The sequence below is a fragment of the Myotis myotis genome, unplaced genomic scaffold (assembly GCF_014108235.1).
Source record: "Myotis myotis isolate mMyoMyo1 unplaced genomic scaffold, mMyoMyo1.p scaffold_m19_p_3, whole genome shotgun sequence".
Classification (NCBI taxonomy): Eukaryota; Metazoa; Chordata; class Mammalia; order Chiroptera; family Vespertilionidae; genus Myotis; species Myotis myotis.
Genome location: NW_023416335.1, coordinates 72,188,194 through 72,206,216, shown reverse-complemented (window position 1 = coordinate 72,206,216; position 18,023 = coordinate 72,188,194). Strand labels below are relative to the sequence as shown.

At 39.3% G+C, this 18,023-nt stretch overlaps 1 protein-coding gene across 1 annotated transcript in view; it reads right to left on the bottom strand.

Moving 5' to 3' along the window:
- The window catches only part of DIAPH3 (diaphanous related formin 3), a 558,347-nt gene that overhangs the window by 502,311 nt on the left and 38,013 nt on the right, over positions 1-18,023 (bottom strand). Inside the window, exon 3 of the mRNA XM_036299517.1 lies at positions 767-934. Coding sequence (XP_036155410.1) covers positions 767-934 — 168 coding nt within the window. The remainder of the gene's footprint in view (positions 1-766; positions 935-18,023) is intronic.

Sequence of the window (18,023 nt, the reverse complement as noted above, 5' to 3'; positions counted from 1 at the left end):
TCTGTCAGAGAATCCCCATCATTTAGAACCAACTGGACCTGGACGGTGTGGCTCAGTGGTTGAGCATCGACCTATGAACCAGGAGGTCATGGTTTGATTCCTGGTCAAGGCACATGCCCAGATTGCAGGCTCAATCCCCAGGAGGGGACATGCAGAAAGCCGATCAATGATTCGCTCTCATCATTGATGTTTCTATCTCTCTCTCTCCTTTCCTCTCTGAAATCAACAAAAAAAATATATTAAAAATAAAAAAACAACTGAAGAAGGCCACTAATGGCCTCAGGTGTCACCTCCAGAACAGGCACACTCCAAAATGAGTGAGTTCAAGTATCTACAGATATACCAAAGGCAGGACTATAAGGACTTGGGTATCCTGAGGACCAAGAAAAAAATAAAACAAATCACGTCAATAAATCATCACACTTAAGAACGCACACAGCAGAGCACTGTGGCCATCACTCTAAAATGCAACTGAACCCAAACAGACAGACCACTTAGACGATCTAGTCAAGACAAAAATATGTCATTTGATTCTTTAAGTATTTATGTTTTTATATATCCTGTATAAAACAAAAAACTGGTATGACATTTTTCTTCACAGTCTTATTTTTGTAATCGTAAAGCTCTTTCTATGCCTAAAGTGCTATCTTAAATGACATCAGAAACCGCTCTATGGAACACAAGTCCAAATATGTTAGTGTTCCTAAAACATAACCAAAAGTGAAGGCTTTTACATCAAACATTTCATAAGAATCAAAATTCTTACCATCATCTTTTCGAAAAGTTCTAAGACTTCCTTCTCTGACAGTGGCTTCGGAAGGTTTTCCATCGCCTCTGAAGAACAATCACTGCTTGCAAATGCAGTTTTCAGGTTGGAAAGTGGGGGCCTTTCTTTCTTGCTCCCCGGAATTTTTATGCTGGCAAATCTGTCCAACTACAAAAAAAAAGAATAAAATGGCACATATGTAAATATTTCCTTCTCTACATTTATCTAATCCCCAAAACAAATAAACAAACAAGGTCAATCACATTATCATTTCGGTTTCATCAGGAGGTATTCAGCACTGCAATCTTTAAGATTAGATATATATTTTTAAATATATTTTTATCTATATATGTGTGTGTGCTAGTAAGAAGTTTACAGTAACCATTCTGTCTAAAAGCAGAAGAGAAATCAGACAATCACAAAAGATTCCTTCTAACCTTAAAATTATAGAATTGAGGTTCTAATGTCAGTGAACTTTGCTTTACAGATTAGCAACCTAAGCAGTTTTATAAAGGTAATTTACCTAATTTAGTAGTTGGCAATCAAACTATTACTCAGTGTCCTGGCCCTCAGCCCCCTTGTCCAGAGCCCTCTTCACAGTGCATACGATACGCTGGAGAGGTGTGGGTTGTTGTGATTGAGGAATTTTAAATTAACAATTCTACTTATATCTCCATAGCTTATAGGCCTAATAAACACATTTCTCTTTATTCAGGCTGGTGTGTATTTGAACTTCATGAATGACTACAGAGTTGAGTGGCTAAAGCCTCAGGATATAAAACTGGATTTGGGCTTTAATTGGACCTCTTCCATAATTAGACCATCAAATAGTTTGCTGATATTTGAAATGTATATTAGCTTGCAAAGCTAATTATTCATTTACTTAGAATTTTATACATTCTATTTCTCACAAAGAACCCGGACTAATACAATGTTTCAAATGGTAACAATCAAAAAGGCAAAAAGTCTTAAAGTAGATATTAAGAATAGAACTATAGTTAAAAGTATAATGATTGCCAGGGGAAGGTCAAGGGGAGGGGGGGGGGGAAATAGGCGACATGTATACTACTCTTTGTAATACTTTAAGCAATAAAACAAAATTTGAAAAAAAGTATAATGATTCTGTGTATTATTCACCATAACTGTATATGAAGCTACTTGTATTGCTGTAACATGTATAACGATAGACCTGTGCTATATTCATTAAGGTAGCCACTAGCCACATAAAGCTATTTAAATATAGAGCAAAGTAAAAATTCATTTCCTTAGTTGCACAAGCCACAAATCAAGTGCTCCAGAGACACATGTGGCTAGTCTAAGCACATAGAGAACATTTTTATCATCACAGACGATTCTAAAGACTAGAACAAATATAGCCCATTGAAGAAACGCAACTCTTAAAATTCTCAACTTAAAGAACAAGTAACTTCAGTAACAAAACAAAATGTCTTCAAATAATGGGATGGAAAGATAATAATGCTTACCTATCAAATTAGATCTCTAAAGGGAGATAATGCCTAGGAAAACTACTATGTGCCACACTCACACATGGTCCATAAAACATGTCCTAAACATTAAGGTACTAATATGACACCTTCTGGTGGGAATTAGGAAACAGTCACAAAACTCCACTGTTCTCATCCTAACAACCAAAACAACTACAAAATTATAGTAGCTTTGACTTCAACCCATCAGGGAGCTGAAGACACAACAAAACCTCTAAGAGCTAACTATCAAGAAGTAATAGGCTGTGCTGAGCCCCATGTCAGAGTTGTGTTCTGTTCTGTTCATTTGTAGCTTCCCTTCCCCCTTTCCTGATGATTGATTTTAGAAAAGAAAGTAAGCTGCTCAGAAGGCCCTAGAAGTGGGGAGAGGGGCCAGGAAGGCGACCAGCGTTGGGGATTTTGCCAAAAGCCTGGATAGAGCAGTCTGGATCATCTGGCACCCCCCTGAGTGGGACCCCATAGTGCCTCCTGTGTGGAGGGTCCCTGGACTTGCCCCAGCGCCACCCTCGCCTTCAGCCATGTTGACGGCAGCGGCAGAGAAGATAGGAACTTACAGCCCATTTCTCACTGGAGAGGAAAACATGTCACCTGGCTTTGCGGAGAAGGTTCCACCTTATGCTCATAGTACATTATCTTTACCATGTGCTAGAATATCACTTAACAGGACAAACAATGTAAAATACTTGAATGAGCTTGTATTATAACATTAATATTATTGAGAGTATCTGCTTTCCAGGCTGAAGTGATTCATTATTCTAGTCTGCTTTAGTCCTTTGTAATTTGTGGTAATTATGCTTTTCTTTTTAATACAAAAAAAAACGTATAAAAATAAAAACTTGAAAAGGCAAAAAAAAAAAAAAAAAAAAAAAGAAGTAATAGGCTGCCTTCATCACTGACAAGTAGCTGAAAAGAAAGAGTTAAACAAGAGTAAAGGAAAACCAAAGTTTTAATGTACTACTACCGGTAATTTCGGCATCATTGATGTTTTTCTCTCTCCTTCCCTCTCTCCTTTCCTCTCTGAAATCAATAAAAATATATTTAAAAAAACAAAAACAGCCAAAATCTCATTACTGCTCAGATCTCAAGCCCTCAAAAACATGAGGCCACAAATGAGCTGAATAAAACTACAGTAGTAAGGAAGCCAACACCCAGCTCAACTAGAGATCACATTGACTCAGCCCCCTCCCCACCCCCACCCCCATTCTAGCAGTCTGAAAGAACAGCCGGGCCGTTTTTGGAAGCAAATATTATGTAATTTCTACTACACTTTTTTTAAATGTCCAACATATGACCAAATATTACGAGACGCACAAAGGTCAAGAAAACGTGTACCCTACTCAAAAGAAGCAGACCCAGAGATGGCCCAGATGGTGGAATAACCAGACAGACTATTTGAAATAAGACATATAAAAATAACAAAGAATATAATGAAAAGAGTGGACACCATGCATGAAAGATGGAGAATTTCAGCAGCAAGGTCATAGAAACCTTTTTTTAATGTCTGTTAAAATGAAAAGTGTATCAGAAGTGAAGAATTCATTAGATGGGCTTAATAGAACTTAACCATTGCTGAAAAAAGAATTGGTGAGCTGAAACACAGATCAAGGAAAGTACCAGAGTTGAAACAAAGAGAGAAAAAAAATGGGAAAACAAAGGGAAGGAGGGAAGAAGGGAAGGAAGGAAGGAAGGAAGGAAGGAAGGAAGGAAGGAAGGAAGGAAGGAAGGAAGGAAGAAGGAAGGAAGGAAGGAAGGAAGGAAGGAGCAATCAAGATCTGTGATATAATATAAAATAATGTAACGCAAGTGTGATCAGGGCCCAGAAGAAGACAGAGTGAGAATGGTATAGAAGACATGTTTCAGGTCTAATTTAATTGATTTTAAAAAAATCATAAAAGTACAGCCAGAGAAATGAAGTCATTATATACAGAAGGGAAAAAAATGACAATTAATTTCTCACTAAAAACAATGTTGGCAAAAGCTCAGTGAACTGAATGTCAGCCCATGGACTAAAGAGTCACGGGTTTGATTCCAATCAAGGGCACAGACCTAGGTTGCAGGCTGGATCCCCAGCCAGCCCAGTAGGTGTGTGTGCAGGAGGCAACAAACCTATGTGTCTCTCTCACATCAATGTTTCTCTCTCTGTGTCTGTCCCCTTCCCTTCCACTCTCTCTAAAAATCAATGGAAAAATATACTCAGGTGAAGATTAACAAAAAAAAAGGACAAAATACCTTTCATAAATAGAAGCAAAATAAAGACATTTTCAGATACACAAAGGTTGAGAGAATCTGTCTCCAGCCAGCATGTACTGCAAAAAGTGTCAAAAAAAGTTTTTCAGGCCAATAAGGAATATACCAAATTGAATTCCAGATTTACAGAAAAAAATGAAGACAACTGGAGAGGTTATTCTGTTTGAAGTTGGTGATACACAAATCAATGAGCTATTTAGGACACAGATTACTAACAACCAAGTAAAGGAGACAAGCACAGGTAATTATAGAGCTGCTAGTGGCCCAGTGCACGAAATTCATGCACATTAAAAGGGAATTAATTAGAGGAAATATGTTAATATTACTATTTGCCCTTTCTCTATAATAGAAGTGTCAGAGATGAAAGAAATTAGTAAATGTATATGAAAATCTCGCTCCTGTCAGAGTCTGGGGCGCACCGCGGGACCCAGAGTCAAGTCCTAACCCACCACCCAAAGGCACTTCCAAAATGCAGGAAACCCAAACCCGGCCGGCCCCAACCCCATTGGGCGAGACCCAGACCCGGCTGGCCCCACACCCATCAAGCCCCACCAGACGGGGAGCTCGGCCTGAGGTCCCCTGCCCTGGCCGGGCTCCATGCAGCCTCAGGTCCCTGCTGTTCTGTCGTTACATTACGGTGTCGTGACCAATTTGCATATTCCTCTATTATTAGTATAGATCTAGAAAATGCAGCAAGTATACAATGTATTACAGTAGCAAGAAAAGGGACATATAACTTACCAAGATAAAAATGCTCTACTTAGGAATAACCCAAAACCATACAATTGTCTTCCCATAAATATATTTCACAAATTATTGTACCTATGTACATTAGTACCCCAATTCTTCATATTTATTTCAAAAAACTAGGAGACACCAAAATAGACTGTATTTAAGAAATGAAACTGATTATCTGTCTTCTGAATTACCACTTCATTGCCATCACTTCTACATAAATGATATTGATCCCTTGGTGGAAAAACTATGCCGACTCCTCCTCCTCACACACCACAAAGTGAAACTTGATTACTATGCTAAACTTATCACATGAAATTAAGCAAAACATCATTAATACAACATCAACATTATAAATGTAAACATGTCAATGAATGGGAATAGTAAGCTTAAGCAATTCACAAGCTGATTTGTGATTACAAAACTTGATGGTTTGTTCCATCAGTGGTGGAAGAAATAAAAATTTTTACTTCTCAACAAAAAACAAAAAAATTTCTTAAATAAAAATCTCTAAATGTCATAAAAATGACAATGGCTAATATTTACTGAATCTCTTCTATAAGTTAGCCACTGTGCTAAGAGCTTGAACTGTAGCATCAGTCTGAATGCATCTGTGTAATCCTTACAATGAGGAAACTGCACATCTACATAATAAAGGACAAGCTCCAAACCATTTATAAATAAAAATTTCATAGTAGTTGGCATACAGAGTAGTGTAAAGGGGGAAAAAATCAACCTATTATGTTTTAGTGGAACTACATTTATATCAATAAACAATATCAGAATTTACATAATAACAAGAAAATAGAATTAGCACACCTTCCCCATAGGCTTAGCACTTACACTCTGGGGACGGTTGGATTTTATCCAAGTGGAAAAACAAATTTTCACATTACCACTAGCATAGCAAGCTACAGCAAGATAGGGAAAATTAGCATATCCCTCTTCTAGCTTCCAAATCTTCAAAGTCCAAACAGTAATATAAGATACAAAAGATCAGTGTTTCATAATTTCATTACAATGCTTTTATCTATTTTCCATGATTAGAAGGCATGAAAGACAAAATAAGAAAGAAGCTATAGGAGAAAAATAAATACATTCCTTCCTCCTACACTAGAACAGTAAGTTGAATTTGTTGAATACCTCAGGCTTAAAGTAAGTGTTCCCAGGTATGTGATGCTCTACTAAGCACTATAAGTAGATACCACGTAATTAAGAATTATTACAAAGCTAGGTGCAAAGTGAATTTTATTATCAAATCATTTTAAATGTTCTAAAGAAATTTCATTTTTTTAAAGGGATGATACTATGTCTCCACTTATAAGTGAAGAAAAATCACTAATATATCTTTCATAGAATTGCACAATTTGCTTAAAGCAAGGCACAATAGAACATAAAAGCAAACTTTTAAAATACTTTGTACATAAAAACACAATAGAAATTCCCATCATACTGACTATAAATGGTTGTTATTTTGTATTTGGCAGTTTGGCTGTGAATATGTGTCTTTTACAATTTGATTGTGTAGCTACTTTTTGTCTTAAAGATAAGCTAGAAACACAACCCAAGTAGATGAAGTACACAAATAATGTGCCTTTGCTAAAGAATTGGTTAAACACACAGAAGACTGAGGGAATCCTACATAATAAAAGCCTAATATGCAAATCGAATTAACGGCAGAACAACCAGTCACTATGACATGCACTGACCACCAGGGGACAGACACTTAACACAGGAGCTGCCCCTAGCACACAGGCCCCAACCGGTGGTGGTGGTTGGGGGTGGGGCCGGCGAGCAGGCAGCACCAGGCCAGCCAAGGTGGGAGCCCCCCGATCGCCCTGCCGGTCACCCCACAGAGGGAGGCAACTGGTGGGGGGGGAGGGGGGACTAGGCCGGCGAGCAGGCAGCGCCATGCCAGCCAAGGTAGGTGCCAGCGGGGGTCCCCGATCACCCTGCCAGTCGCCCCGCAGATCGGCCCTGATCACCAGCCAGGCCTAGGGACCATACCCATGCACGAATTTCGTGCACCAGGCCTCTAATTCTATCATAATGCTATTTGGAGGTTGTATGTGGGAAGCCACCACTTGCCGATACTGTCACAAGAGTGCACCAAGGAACTTGGAAGGCGGATGGACCCTGGGCATTAGTAGGGTTGACACTAAGCACCGATTGTTCCTGTTGAGACAGTGGTGGCTCAAGGCAATTCCCTAACCTGATAATCCTTTTACTGGTTACCAAACTTTACCTTTGATATGCCTGTATGCATTGCTAAAGGGAAAATGTGTACTCAGGTAAATAAATAGCGGACCAGGCCAAAAGTCGGTGTGTCTCTTCAAGAAAGAGGCTCCACCTGGCCCCCAATGCCTTCTAAATTCCTATTTCTTGTACAGTACTTTCATTTGTGGGTCGGCCCCTCCTTCAAATCCTGAACCCCGCCGAGAAGGTCGTGGCAATAGTACACCACACTTAATTAATAGGTCTACAGTTGTGTCAGGTGTGTACTGAGTTTTATAAATTAGTATCACTTATCTTCAGGGGAAATTAAATGAACACCCTACTGAGTATTATCTCACACTGATAATCAGTAATGACAGTTTAAATAAAATTGATTTTAAAAAACAGGCTCTTGCCGAAACCGGTTTGGCTCGGTGGATAGAGCGTCAGCCTGCGGACTGAAAGGTCCCAGGTTCGATTCCGGTCAAGGGCATGTACCTGGGTTGCGGGCACATCCCCAGTAGGAGATGTGCAGGAGGCAGCTGATCGATGTTTCTCTCTCATCGATGTTTCTAACTTTCTATCTCTCTCCCTTCCTCTCTGTGAAAAATCAATAAAATATATTAAAAAAAAAAAACAGGCTCTTATAAACTAATTAGATTTTTAGCTATAGCATAACATGGTAAGAGTGAAAATGCAATTTTCACTCTTACAACATTTTAAATACTTAAATACTTAAAACAGAAGTACTTTTTAATTTAAAACCAAAGGAACATATTATAATTATTGGTCAACTTACAACTTAAATAGTCAGGAAAAATTTATATGATCATAAACATACATCCTTAGAACCCAGAAGAGAGTAAATATTTTCAAGCAATCCAGAAGAATTATTAAGCAAATAAAAGTTCATTGTGATTATAGAATCAATTTTATATGAATGTATACCTGAAATCCAAAAAAAAATCATTAAAATTATCAATTTCATGCAATCTTGCGCTATACTTACTTAAGTGGAGGGGAAAACCTAACAGCTTAAGTAGCTTTACCTTTTAACTAGCAAGCAACTTAATGGTTAAATACATGGCTCTAGAGCAGTGATGGCGAACCTATGACACGCGTGTCAGAGGTGACATGCGAACTCATTTTTTTCGTTGATTTTTCTTTGTTAAATGGCATTTAAATATATAAAATAAATATCAAAAATATAAGTCTTTGTTTTACTATGGTTGCAAATATCAAAAAATTTCTATATGTGACACGGCACCAGAGTTAAGTTAGGGTTTTTCAAAATGCTGACACGCCGAGCTCAAAAGGTTCGCCATCACTGCTCTAAAATCTGACTTTTGAATCCTGCCCAACCACTTAGTACTAACACAGTGAGATGTCAATAGTAAATAAAACTACTTTTTGATCCTTCCATCTGGAGGTAAAATGACTGAAATGCCTTAGCTGACCACTTTAACGCAGCACATGTGCCTACATACTCCCTATTCTATCACAGAACAGTTTATTCCCTTTATATGTCATTTCATGATTTATGAAATCCTGTCATTATTTCATTTATTTTATAACTCTTTCCCACTAAAGTGGAAGTGCCATGCTAGACAAACTGTCAACTATTTTAGTCACTGTGGTAGCCCATCTCTAAAATAGCCCTAGTGATCCACTGACTATGTAACCAATAGGATATTGTGGAAATTATGGAGTGTGATCTCCAAGACTAGATCATAAAAGACATCACACGTTTTGTCCCACTCCCTCTTGGACCACCTGCTCTAGGGTATGTCGGCTGCCAAATCAGGAGGACACTCAAGACAACCTATGGAGAGGCCCACATGGCCAACAACTGAGCCACTGCTTCTTGCCTTCCAAATCCTTCTCAACAATATCAGGAAGAATGCCAGGTGTTGTGGCCTTTACATATTCAATAAGAAAACCAAGACTCTTTCCACACTGATCAAAGAGCAGCCTGCTACACTAAAAACAAGCATGAATTTCTGTAATGTAAAACCATAGAGTAAGATAGTAAGAAAAACCTCACTCAAAGGAGCACAAAATCATTTTAAAAGAATGTAATATTCAAAAAACATTTAATTTCTATCTACCCACATCTACTCAAAGTATAATGATAATTGCATATATTCAATTATTACAGTTCTCTTTTAAAAACAAATATAAATTAGCTTTGGAAATGACTGTAACACTTTTTGAAAGACAGACAACAGTACTCACTCATGAAAATTATCCAAAGATATCAACAATTGCTTTCTACTTGACAACCTGACACTTTCACTAGGAATCCATTCAGTTGACATCCAGGGAAATAAAATTATTAAAGTAAAAAGTTATTACAACTCCTGCCAGCTTAGATTCCAACTCCGTCTTCAAAACTCAGCTGAAGTCACCTCTTTGAAGTCTTCCCCAAGGTCAAAGTTGACCTTACGACTTCCACTGAACCTAATATATGACTGTTCCAGCTCCTATCACACTGCACTCAAATGTATAGTGATTATGTACACATCTGTTTCCCCACTGTTCCAGAGGGAAGAGGCAGTCTTATTCATCATTGTGTTCCTATGATAGTAGGTACTCAATAAATGTTTAATGAATGAATGGATAAAAGGATGAATAAACAAGTCTGCACACTCTACTACATTTTAGTATGTTCAACACTGAGAGCTCTTGATCTTATTCCCAAATTTGTACTGATTTGAGGAGGAGCTCTCTAAACTATTTCATAAATATTTAAAGACCCTAAGATAGTACTTAAGTGTTACTACTGGAAACGTAAGTACAGGAAGCTTTAATTAACTCATAGTAATGGGCTCAGAAAGGCCCACCTGACTTAGTGAATACTTTTAAATTTTATAAAACTTGTTTTAGTGTATTTTACCACATATATTTCATTGCCCCAGTCCACATTGGTATTTCTATTTTACACACAAGAAAGAGTATATTTTTAGTTTAGAGTTTTACAAAAAAATTGTGAAAAATAGTATCACTGTTTTTAATTTACCAAGAAAAATATAATAAGTTCATAAAAATGCAAAATAAAAGCTTTATATCCTACTAGGCCAATAAGAAATTATTTTAAATAATTCTTTTAAGTTGAGCTCACTTTTAAAGCTAATGATTTTGTTTTATTAACTGACTTGGAAGTTAGGTACACGTTCATATAATCAAAATCACGATTTTCTTTCATTAAAATAATTTTATTTTGTTTTATTTTTATACATATGATGTCTGATTTAGTATACTAGTATATACCACAAGACATATCACATCTAGGTACAGGAATAGTCTGCCAGCAGATAAAAGCAGTCCTGGTAGGCTTGTTCATTTGGAGAACTCCTCTTTGAGTGAACCAGCTTCACAGAGCGTGCTGGAGTTTTCTGGTAGTGGTTAGTTATACTGAGTGAGTCAAGAGGCCCATAGAGAACAGTGAAAACGGCTGAAAGAACTCACCAGAACCCATGCCCAGACCAGGTGACACCCTCAGTGGCTCTAGGACCCCCATCCCCATGGGGAACTTTAAGGGGAACCAGGAAAGCCTTAACCTTATTGAGAAGCAGATCACAGTTGTGAGATCTGTAAGCCGTCTCCATCCAGTCTTCCTATGTCCTGGCAATTTAAATAATCTCATATCTTTACCTGTTGCCATTTCAGTCACATACATCACTATTCCTTTGGCATAAAACTTTCTCAGTTTTATTCACAGAAATATTCAAAATAATTCACTTCTTAGTTCATTTCTTATCGCAGAAAACTTTTTAGATACAATCCTATATAATAAAGAGCTAATATGCAAATGGTCGTTGCACCCTTGCGCCCAGGCCTGAGGACCTGAGACCGCGCCCTGGCGCCAGACCGGGGGACCTGAGGCTGCACCCCCCACCTGGCAGGGCTTCACAGGGGACCTGAGACAGGGCCCCCTGCCTGGTGGGCTTGACAGGGGACCTGTGGCCACCATCCGGTGGGGCTTGACGGGGGACCTGAGGCTGCATCCCCCACCCCAGCACCAGGGGACCTGAGGCTGCACACCCCCCCAGCACCGGGGCCGGGGGACCTGAGGCCGTGCCCCCTGCCCAGGCAGGACTTGACAGGGGCCCTGAAGCCGTGCCCCCCCCAACCCTGCGGGGCTTGACAGGGGTGGGGCTGGCTGGGTCTGGGTCTCACAATTTTGAGGCGTATGCAAGTGGATGGGGACTTGACTCTGGACCCACGGCACATCCCTGACTCTGACAGGAGGGAGATTTTCATATACATTTTAGTAATTTTCTTTCATCTCTGACACTTCTATTATAGAGAAAGGGCAAATAGCACTATTAAAATATTTCCTCTAATTAATTCCCTTTTAATGTGCAAGTGCCTGAATTTTGTGCACCAAGCCACTACTCCTATATAATAAAGAGCTAATATGCAAATGGTCATCACACCCTCGTGCCAGGGCCAGGGGACCTGAGGCCGCGCCCCCTGCCCCAGTGGGGTTTGATGGGGGACCTGAGGCCACTTCCTCCACCTCGGCGTTGGGGCCAGGGGACCTGAGGCCACGCTCCCCACCCAGCGGGGCTTGACGGAGGTGTGGCAGGGCGGGTCTGGGTCTTGTGCGATTTCGAGGTGCGCACGGGTGGGCGGGGACTTGACTCTTGTTCTCAAAGTATGCCCTAGACTCTGACAGGAGGGAGATTTTCATATACATTTTACTAATTTTCTTGCCGGGGTCCAACCCCAGCAGGTCCAGGGGTTCCCAAAGGCATAGACGGAGTTGGCGAAGAAGGAAGGACACGGAGTCAGCGTTCAGTTGATCAGCAGCCTAGCCAGGATCTCCAGCCAGGATCTCCAGCCAAGTTCTGGTCTCGATCTCCAGAGAGGTTCTGCAGTTTATTGTCTTGTTACATCCGTATTTATACCAGTTGATTTTAATCCTGTCAATTTCTATTACAAAGGTTAGGGCGTTTCTTATCTCCATTCCAGGGAGTAAAGATTATGTAGCTTAAGCATGTTTGTTTGTAGTTAAAGTGATTAACTACCCGCCTGGCACTTAGTTAAGGAGTTTCATCCCCTCCCTAACTTCAGGGAAAAATCCCTACCTGGGGAAACAACCTTTCTCGGAGAGGTGAGAGGTGACCTTGGTTAAAACACACAGCGCTAAGGGGAGCAAACATATTAAGAACAGTATGCTATATACGCCAGGTCCCTTGAAACATATGCTGTGCAGATGTTTCTTTCCTGCAGCGACTGTGTCAAGCAGCAAGGTTGGACCGGCTTCTGGCATTTTCTATTATCTCTGACACTTCTATTATAGAGGAAGGGCAAATAGCAATATTAAAATATTTTCTCTAATTAATTCCCTTTTAATGTGCACAAATTTCGTGCACCGGGCCACTAGTGTGTTATAATTTTGTAGATACAATATGCTTACAATTATAATTAATCAGGATTAAAACCAACGGCTCTGGCCCAGCTGGCATGGCTCAGTGGTTGAGCATTGACCCATGAACCAGGAGGTCACAGTTCAATTCCTAGTCAGGGCACATGCCAAGGTTGCAGGCTCATCCCCAGTGTGGGGTATGCAGGATGCAGCCAATCAATGATTCTCTCTCATCATTGATGTTTCTAGCTCTTTCTTCCTTTCCCTTCCTCTCTGAAATCAATAAAAATACCATAAAAAGAAAAAAGACCAACAGCTCTGATATAAATTTCCCTTGTCAATTTAAAGGTCAGAAGTCTCATATAGATGGCTTAAAGGAAAAATGAGAAAATGAGACATACACTGAGATTTTACACTGGCATTCTTGGTGTACAAAGGGAAAGCACTTAGGTGGCAGTATAACTCGCTTGTTAAAGATCGTATTCTCTGGGGCCAGTCTGCCAGAGTTCCCTGGCTGCCCCATGACTTTAAACAAGTTACTTAACCTCTCTCTTACCTCAGTTTTTCCATCTTTAAAAATAGGAATAATTCCTGGGTAGCATGGCTCAGTGGCTGAGGGTCAACCTATGAACCAGGAGGTCATGATTTGATTCCGGGTCAGGTCACATGCCCAAGTTGTGGGCTCGTTTCCCAGTGTGTGTGTGTGTGGGGGGGGGGGGGGGGGAGGGAGTGCAGGAGGCAGCTGATCAATGATTCTCTCTCATTTATTTTTCTATCTCTCTGAAATCAATAAAAAATATATTTTTAAAAATATATTTTTTTAATGAGAATAATGATGCCTACTCAGAGGCTTGCTCAAAAAATTAAATGTGCTTATAAAGCTAACATTCGGAACAGTACTTAGCACACAGCTAATAATTACATGATCCTTACTATCACTTCACACACCTTCTTCCAATCAGCAGCTATGTTTTCACATTCTCTAAGTAAATTCTCTAACAACTTACACATCTTTCTATTCCCTGGAAGTTTCCTGCATGTTGACTAAGGAATATATATCAAATCAGAGAAGCAGGCTCCTACCATAGAGGCCTTAGATGCCATGTTAAAGAGCTTGGACTTGATCTACACATAACGGGTGCAATTAAGCAGTTTCAAATAAGGTAAAATATGATCAGAAGTGCAGTTTAGACAGGTCACTCTGGTTGCTGCGCAGGAGGTTGGTTTTATAGAGAGCAATAGGAAGTTGTGAGTCCTGACAAGAGATAATAAAAAAACTGGTGCTCTAATAGAAGGAATTCAGAGAAGAAAATATTCAAGAAATAATTAGAAACATTAGAAGGGTGAAGCTATTAGAAGGGTGAAGGTGCCTTATAAGAGAGTATAGGAATAAAAACGAGAAAAGTGAAAGGTTTAATTTGGGGCATGTAGAATTTCAAATACAGATTAGACATCTATATGAAGGTAGTCAGAGGCTAATACACTGATATCTCAACTTGAGAAAAAGGTCACAGAGTTATAGACAAGAGTGATTATATACAGAGGAGAGCAGTGGCTTTAAGAAAGAAACCTGAGAAATCACAATAGTTTGATAGGCAAAGGAAAAACACACAGAGAGAGAGAAAAGGAAAGGTCAGAGGGATATAAAACCAATAGTCTAGTATAGCAGAGCCAAGAAATCTTCATTTTTCAAACAGAAAGGAGACAACTGGATCAAGCAGAGCAAAGAATCCAGTAAATTTCTAAAGATTAAAAACTAATGAATATCACAGGATAAACACGGTCATCCTATATAATAAAAGGCTAATATGCAAATTGTCCCCTCGGGAATTTGACCACTCGCTATGACGTGCGCTGACCACCAGGGGGCAGCACAGAACAAAGTAAGGCCCTGACCAGCAGCTGGCAGCCGGGGAAGGAAGGCCCCAATCAGCCCTGATCACTGGCCAGGCCTACGGACCCTACCCATGCACAGATTTCGTGAACTGGGCCTCTAGTTTCATAATGAAGCAGGAATTTGGGGGGAACATAGGCAGGCTTAGGAATTTTTTAGAATTGGGGTCCATGGAAAAGCATGGGACTGCAGACTGAGAGAAGGTATATTCCCATAACACAAGGAAGCCACAAGCAGTTACATTTCCATAAGACAAGGAAGCAGCAACAGATATATTTACATAAGACAAGGGAACTGGAAGTAGCCAAGAAAGGTCTATATTTACAAAATAAAGAGAAGAAAGTCCAAAGGGAATAGGAAAACAATAAGGAAGGAGGGAGAGAGAACCTCACATGTCCCAAGTGAGGTTCAAAATTTGAGCTCAGGAGTTACTATAGTAACCAGTCTCAGGGAATAATGACCAACCAGAGGGGATGTCAAGGCACCAGGATCTGCAGCCTATACAATCATAGGGAAATGGAATCCAGTGGGACCCTTTTCCCCCTCCCTACATGCGAGTCAGTACTGTGGGATTCTTTGCTTCTCCCCATGTGGGAGTCTGTACATGTTCTTCAATAAATTTCCAGCTTTAGCCCTGGCTGGGTAGCTCAGTTGGTTAGAGCATCACACCAATAAATTTCCACCTTTGCTATACCACTTTCTGTCAGTGGATTCATTCTTCGATTCCGGCGGACAAAGAATCCAGGTTCCAGTTCAAACACTCGGTATCAATAATAATAAAGGATTCATAACAGTCATAAATGTATATTCACTTGATTGGAATACTTCAAAAAAAAATGACGCAAAAAAGCTGAATAGAAGTGAAAAGATAATTTTAAAATCCTAAATTATATTTGGAGATGTCAACACTTCTTTTTCAATAATTGTCAGAACATGCAGGCAGAAAATCAAAAATATATAAGATGTGAACAACACCACCAACCAATTTGACCCACTTACTATTGATAGACCAGTTTTAACAAACAGTGCACATGGAACATTCACCAAGATAGACCACATTCTCAGACAGAAGGCAAGATTCAAAATTGAGAAGGACTGAAATCACACAAACTATGATCTCTTGCCAAGGGAATTATATTACAAATCAGTAACAGAACGGTATCGGAAAACTCCTCAAATACTTGAAAATTAAACAACATATACCTAAATAAACAATGGGCCAAAGGGAAAAAATATCCACAGGAAATCAGAAAGTATTTTGAATATTCAGAAAATTCTGCGATAGGCTCTCTGAGAAAAAAATTAGAGCATAAAATTCCTATATTAGAAAACAAGAGTCTAAAAAAATACAAAAAAACAAGAGTCTCAAATCAATTATTTAAGTTTCCACCTTAAGAAACTAGAAACAGAATAAAGAAGAGGAAGGAAATAGTAAAAATAAAAGCACTATAAAGAAAATTTCTGAAACCAAAGCTGGTACTTTCAAAAGATCAATAAAATTAACAAACCTCTAGAGTCCAGGGATGGGAAACATCCGGCCCACAGGCCTTCATTTGCTCTGGCCCCTGCCAAGGCATTAGGTGTGAGTGAATTAAATGTTTGACCAAATACAGCAGGCTAATTTTTAAATTGATAATTTTGTATGGCCCCTCGAATGATGTTATAAATATCCAAGTGGCCTGGGGAGAAAAAAAGGTTCCCCACCCCTGCCAAATCATACTAATCAGGGGGAGAAAACAGAAGGCACAAATTATCAATATCAGAATTGGAATCGGAGATCAACACAGATCCTATACGTAAAGGATAGAAAAATGTTATAAACAACTTATAATTCAACAACACAGATGTGTTAAATTCCTTGAAAGAAAATGACAAGATCTCAGAACTTCCTCTAGTTGCTACATAGGCCAACGTCTGGTTTTCTAGCTACAGCTGTGAACCATGTGGGTCATGAAATTAATGGACTGGATTGGATCACTTTTTTGGTTGTCTTGGGTTTTTAATGGAATAGAAAAGATCAAAAAGGAAAGGATCCCAGTTTATTATGCTTAAAAATGTTAAATACTGTTTCTTAAAACACATATATCACAAATTCTTCAACTGAGAGAGAATTTGCATGTATATGTGTCCCGGGCTACAAAATAAAATGTATTCCTTACTGTGGAGCCTCATCAAAGTTTAAAATCCCCTTATGGCAGGCAAAACAAGGGATTACAATAGCAATGCTGAAGTCCATGGGAAAAAATAAGAGATTATCAATAGGAGCACTGTACTTCCGACAAATGACTGTGAAGGGCAGGGAAGAAAAAAGCAAGGCAAACAACTCCTAAAACACTCAGTGCACCTGGAGATGGAGAAGTCAGCACTGTGATATCCACATTCAGTTTCTCCCAGTTTACCTTTTAAAAATTGTCTCCCCTCACTGTACTCCTCCCTTTTCGTCTCTACAAGGAAAGCTTTCTTTTCAACCCAACTATAACAATGGAAGGTGGTAAACTCAATGATTTTCTTCACCTTTATATTACCTTTGCACCTTGCACTGCACTTTAAACATAGTGAATGCTCAGACAGCATAGAATGAACACTGTTTAAAACATATTAACTCTGCCTTGGGACCTCAATGTTATAGTACTACTTCATTATTTGAACCAAACAGTGTCCTGTGAAATTAAATTCTGATAGTAATTCAAGAAATAAGCTTAGTAGATGAAGGACTAGTACTTTTGCAGGCCTTTAACGAAGCAACTGAAAGAAATGGGTTTTTAACGTTAATGCTTCCCAGGATGTTTCTATTTAGTGTTTCTAAAACCCTGTTATTCAACACCTGACTACAGCAGGCACCACTCTTAAATGCCTCTCTCTCAAGTTCTATCCAAGAAGGCTATCCACACTAAGAAGTTCTAAATTAAAAGCACACATGCAACTTGTATGTTGTAGAGGTGGCAACCTTTAATTAGAAAACATAATGCTAGCATACATCAAAGCATTAGTCAGTGGCAAACGCTTTCCTGAGCTTTTTAACGCACCAGAAATAGTTTAAAGAGCCCTCAAAATATCCAGCTATCTGGCCCTCCTCACAACTCTGCATAAATCCTCAAGCATGTCAAACTCGCGGCCGCCAGGAAGCATGTCTTGTACATACATACCCTGTAAGACTCAATCGCAAATATGTCATACCACGCCTCTCTATCCACCAGGAAATATTTTTTAAAGGGGTTTACAAAGCACAGAACTAAATGCAATAGTTCAACCTACTTGGGCTTAAGTGAAACACACCAAAACCCTATG